The sequence below is a fragment of the Neomonachus schauinslandi genome, chromosome 11, assembly GCF_002201575.2.
Source record: "Neomonachus schauinslandi chromosome 11, ASM220157v2, whole genome shotgun sequence".
Taxonomy (NCBI): Eukaryota; Metazoa; Chordata; class Mammalia; order Carnivora; family Phocidae; genus Neomonachus; species Neomonachus schauinslandi.
In genome coordinates, this window is record NC_058413.1 from 531,602 (window position 1) to 535,863 (window position 4,262).

Consider the following 4,262-nt stretch of genomic DNA (forward strand, 5'->3'; position numbering starts at 1 on the left):
GATTTTCATCACTGCTCTATTTGGAAACAAGCTCAGTGTCCTGTGAATTGACGAACACGAGGGGCGACTTCGGGTGGAGTACCCATGTTGAGGGGCCAAGCTCTGGACTTCTGGTTGAAGATGACAGAGCTCGTGCTCACGGTGCAAGCCACAGAATGGAGAAAGGGGGAGAGGGGACCGCACAGCCAAAGGGCGGCTGCCCTGGCCCCTGCGGGGCAGGGGGCTGGAGGCTGGACCTCTGGCCCGCGTCTGCCCTGCTCCACAGCCCCCCACCCTGTGTGGCCGGCTCTGGCCAAGTGGCTCAAGGACTCTGAGGAGCCGGTGGTGTGGGGGGGTCAGGAGGAGGTTCCAGGACTCGGAGGAGGGGCGTGCCTGGGCGAGGATGTCAGGTCTGTTTTGAACTTCCAAAGAAGTTCTCCGGACTTGCCTGGGCCTGATATGCGGGTACAGGGACCAGGCGTGCCACTCTGGGAGGGTGGGTACGAGGAAAAGAAGGGAAGGGCATGCCCCCCAACATGTCAGCTCCAAGAGGGTGGGGGCAGGAGGGGCCCAGGGTGACAAAGCTCCCAGGAGTGCTTCTGGGTCCAGCAGGGCCTTGCTCCCCCAGACCCTGCCCCTACAGCCTTGCCCACAGCTGGAGGCGCAGGCAGGCCCGACCAGTTGGGTCATCTGGCCAGAGTGGGCTCAGGGAGCTGTGGGCAGTGGGGGGCAAGAGGAGGAAAGCCCATCTTCCCGGTCTCCTCTGTGCCCCGCACAGATGGGGAGCTCACTGCAGACAGTGGTGGAGAAAGACACCCTCTGGTCTCAGACATCAGAGCGAGGACCCCCATCCCCCTCCCATGCCCTTACCGCTCCAGTCCCAGCCCTGCCCTGAGCACTGCGGCTGGCAGCCCAGGCCTAGGGGTGGGAGTCCATCGAGGGCTAGGGCTGGCAGCAAGGCCTGAGTGTGGCTGTCTGCGATGGGGCAGGGCCCAGGATCAAAGGCATGGGGGTGGCAGGAGGTGGGGGGCCAGTGGCACCTGAAGCTCCCTATTCCTCCCTGGAAAGCCTGGTGGTGTGGCTACGTGACCACCCCCCACAACCCGGTGGGAAGCCCTTGCCTTCCCCCCTCCCCCCCAGGTAGGTGAGGACACCAGCCCAGCCATTAGACAACAGAGTTTATTTCAGACTCAGCCTCAGCTCAGGCCCAGGGTTCCAGGCAAGGGCGTGTCAGTGCCCATGGCCACCCTCCAGAGCCTGCCCACTGCCACTGTGCCATGGGCCAAGCTGGGATCTGATGTGCCGATGGGGGGCTGCACCCACAGGCTCCCTGCAAGCACAACGGGGCAGTGGACGTGGGTGACGGTTACCCACCAAGCAGCTCTACTCTGTGTTATTGCATTTATACGCTTGTTAGAATCAAAGGACGCTGGGTGAGGTGGGAGGGGCCGTCTCCAGGGGCGGGGCAAGCACAGCCACTGGGCAGATCCTCGAGGTCTCCCCCAACCCGGGCCTCCCTGCCAGGCTCTCAGATGCCCCAAGGACAGTTGCTGCAGGACGAGGAGGAGTCAGGGCAGGAAGTGAGGTGGCCCCAGCCTCAGTGGCTCCCCTGGGGCAAAGTTAGAGGGTGAATGGTGGGAGCCCCGTCCCAGACCAGCCTTTGGGCTGCCTGTCCACCCAGCCAGGGTGCAGATGGTGGGCAAAGGGGGCACGGAAGCTCAGCTGCCACCATGAAGGCTTGGTTCGGGTCAGCCCACTGCCCGGCCCTACCCAGATGGGCCCCCCAACCCTGCCCAGCTACAAACAAAGAGCAGAAATGGGGAGAGTGAAACAGCCATACCTTTTAATGTCCCCACAAGGGCTGGGCCCTTGTGGGAGCCCATCCCGGACCCCTACCCAGCCCTGGGGACTCGTCCAGACTCTGCTGCCAGGAAGTGCTTGGGACCACTGGGGCCTCTCGGGACCGGCTGGCACACGTCCACCTGCTTGTAGGCGGGTGGGCCACACTCAAGGTCCACTCCTCCCACTGCCCCATGCTGGAGCCTGGGAGGGGTAAGTGCTGGGCGCCAGTGTGCGGGCTTGGTTTCCATGGCTGGGGGGCCTGTCCGTGTCTGTCCTTCTGCGTGTATGGGGGTATATGTGTATATGGTGCGCACGTACGGACTATGGATAGCTGTATGTGAGCTCGGCATGCACTAGGCTCCTGAGATCTGTACAGGAAGTGGCTATGCCCCCACCTGGGCACCAGCCATCATTTTTTCCGGGCCAGGAAGGCCACACCAAGAATTAGGGCTACGGCTGCCATGGCCACACCCCCAGCCACCAGCAGGGGGGTCAAGTTCTCAAAGGGGCAAGGGCCTTGGCCCCCGGGACCCCCGCTGGGGGCGTCATCCTCCTCAGCCCCATCCCCAGGGCCCTTGGGCTCAGGGGCGGCCTCGGGGCTGCTGGGGGCTGCGGGGGCCAGCTTCAGGTTGCTGTGGTTATTGAGAAGGGTAGGGTCTGCCTTGGCCGCGGTCTTCTTGGCAGTTGGGGTGGGGGCCGCTGGGGACTCTTGCTTCTCTGCTTGGGCCTCCTTCTTCCCAGGCTTAGCTGAGGGGGCTTTCCCATCCACAGCTGGCGGGGCTCTGGCCTCAGCAGCCGCCTGCGGAGCCTTCGTGTCGGGCTTGGGGCTGCTGGTTGCCTTCCCCCTGGACTCCATGGTGGGCGGTGCTGGCAGGCTACCTGGGGTGTGCGTGGACAGACAGGCAGTTGGAACTCAGCGGCTCAGGACAGCTTACCCCTGGGCATTATCTAGGCCTGGAGAGAGACACAGTGAGGCTGTGGCAAGAGACTCAGCCCTCCTGTTCAGCCCCTACCATCTTGTCCCCATAGAGATCCTGCCCAATTCTCTGGACCCCCCCCCCGAGACCCCACTCAGGATGTTCTTCTTCCAGGGCTTGCTCTCCAGCTGTCCCCCACCGCTCCCTGAGAAGCCCCTCCAACCACACAGGCAGAGTGTGTTGGCCCTGAACAAACTGGGGGTGCAGGATGAGACAAGCCGTCTGCACAATGATCCTGCCCATACATGTGCTATCTCCATCGGGCTGGGGTAGGGAGGCCCTGATGGGGAAGTGAGAGCCCACCCAGTCCCGAGGAGGATATATGGTCAATGGGGGGTGTGCCCGGGCAGAACCAACTGTGTACCTTCTTGGGAGGACTGGATCCAAGTGGGAGAGGGGGAAGGGCAGGAACCCAGAGTCTGGGCTCTCTGGTGTCAGTGGGGTGGGAATGGGCCCAAGGCTGCCAGAACTGGGGTACAGCACACTTGAGGTGTTTCCCCGGGGGGCTGGAGAAGCCAGTCAGGCAGGCAGTGACAGGCCCTGTGCCTCCTGGCAAGCCATCTGCCCCTCCCCCGCTCCCGGTACCCACCCCCAAGACCAGCTTCCCCTGCTCCAGTTCAAGGGCAGGGAGTCCTTCCTGAGTCTGGGGCTGTGCCTGCCTCTGGGGCAAGGGCAGTGTGTGTGTGTGTATGGGGGGGTCCCTGGTGTGAGCCTGGGGTGGACACAAGCCATGTCCTCAACCTCAGCATCCTCAAACCTGGACCAGGGCAGAGGATGGGGCCTCCAGACTATAGTAAAAGCTTGGCCCAGATCCTCAATGTTTGAGTTGTTGGGTACTGGGGTTACTGGGCTGGGCCTGAGCCATCTCTCCCCAAAGACCTAGATACCCCGTCTGCCTCTTCTCCGAGAGGATTAGAAACAGCCCCCCCCAGGGGGAGGGAGTCCATGTGGGAAGCAGCGGCCCAGGTTTTCCACCTAGGCCAGGCACACGAGCCATACCTGAAGGTCACCTGTAGGTCATAGTATAATGGGGGTGTCCCAATGAGCAGCCTAGCTGCTGCCCCACTTCCCGGGGAGTCCCAGCAGCCCCTCAACCCCTGGTTTTCTGGATGGGTACCCAGCCGCTGGGCGTCAAGTTTGCAAAGGGCAGGTGGTCTCCTCCCCCGCAATACCCCGTTATTTTTGGTTCATACTGACGTCAGCCAGTGCCCCCTCCCCCTCCCAGGAGCCGCAGGGGTGGAGAGAGCCAGGTGCCCGGCCTGCGCCCCCAGTGACCTTCAAGGCGGGAGCTGCCCACTCGCCCCGCGGGGCCGCCCCGTCACCCCCCGGGCCCCAGGCCCCGGAGCCCCCGCTGTCTTACGCTGCTGCTCCCGGCGCTACCCCCTCGGCGCTGTGCGCTGTCCGCGGGACCAGGGCGGGCGGCGGCGGCGGCGGCGGCGGCGGCGGCGGCGGCGGCGGCGGCGG

The 4,262-nt window shown here is 64.1% G+C and overlaps 1 protein-coding gene across 1 annotated transcript; it reads right to left on the reverse strand.

Moving 5' to 3' along the window:
- Positions 1–2,230: 2,230 nt before the first annotated feature.
- On the reverse strand, positions 2,231–2,677 carry CEND1 (cell cycle exit and neuronal differentiation 1). The gene has a single exon (XM_021690315.1). The coding sequence runs from the start codon at positions 2,675–2,677 to the stop codon at positions 2,231–2,233; it is 447 nt and encodes a 148-aa protein (XP_021545990.1).
- Positions 2,678–4,262: the final 1,585 nt, after the last annotated feature.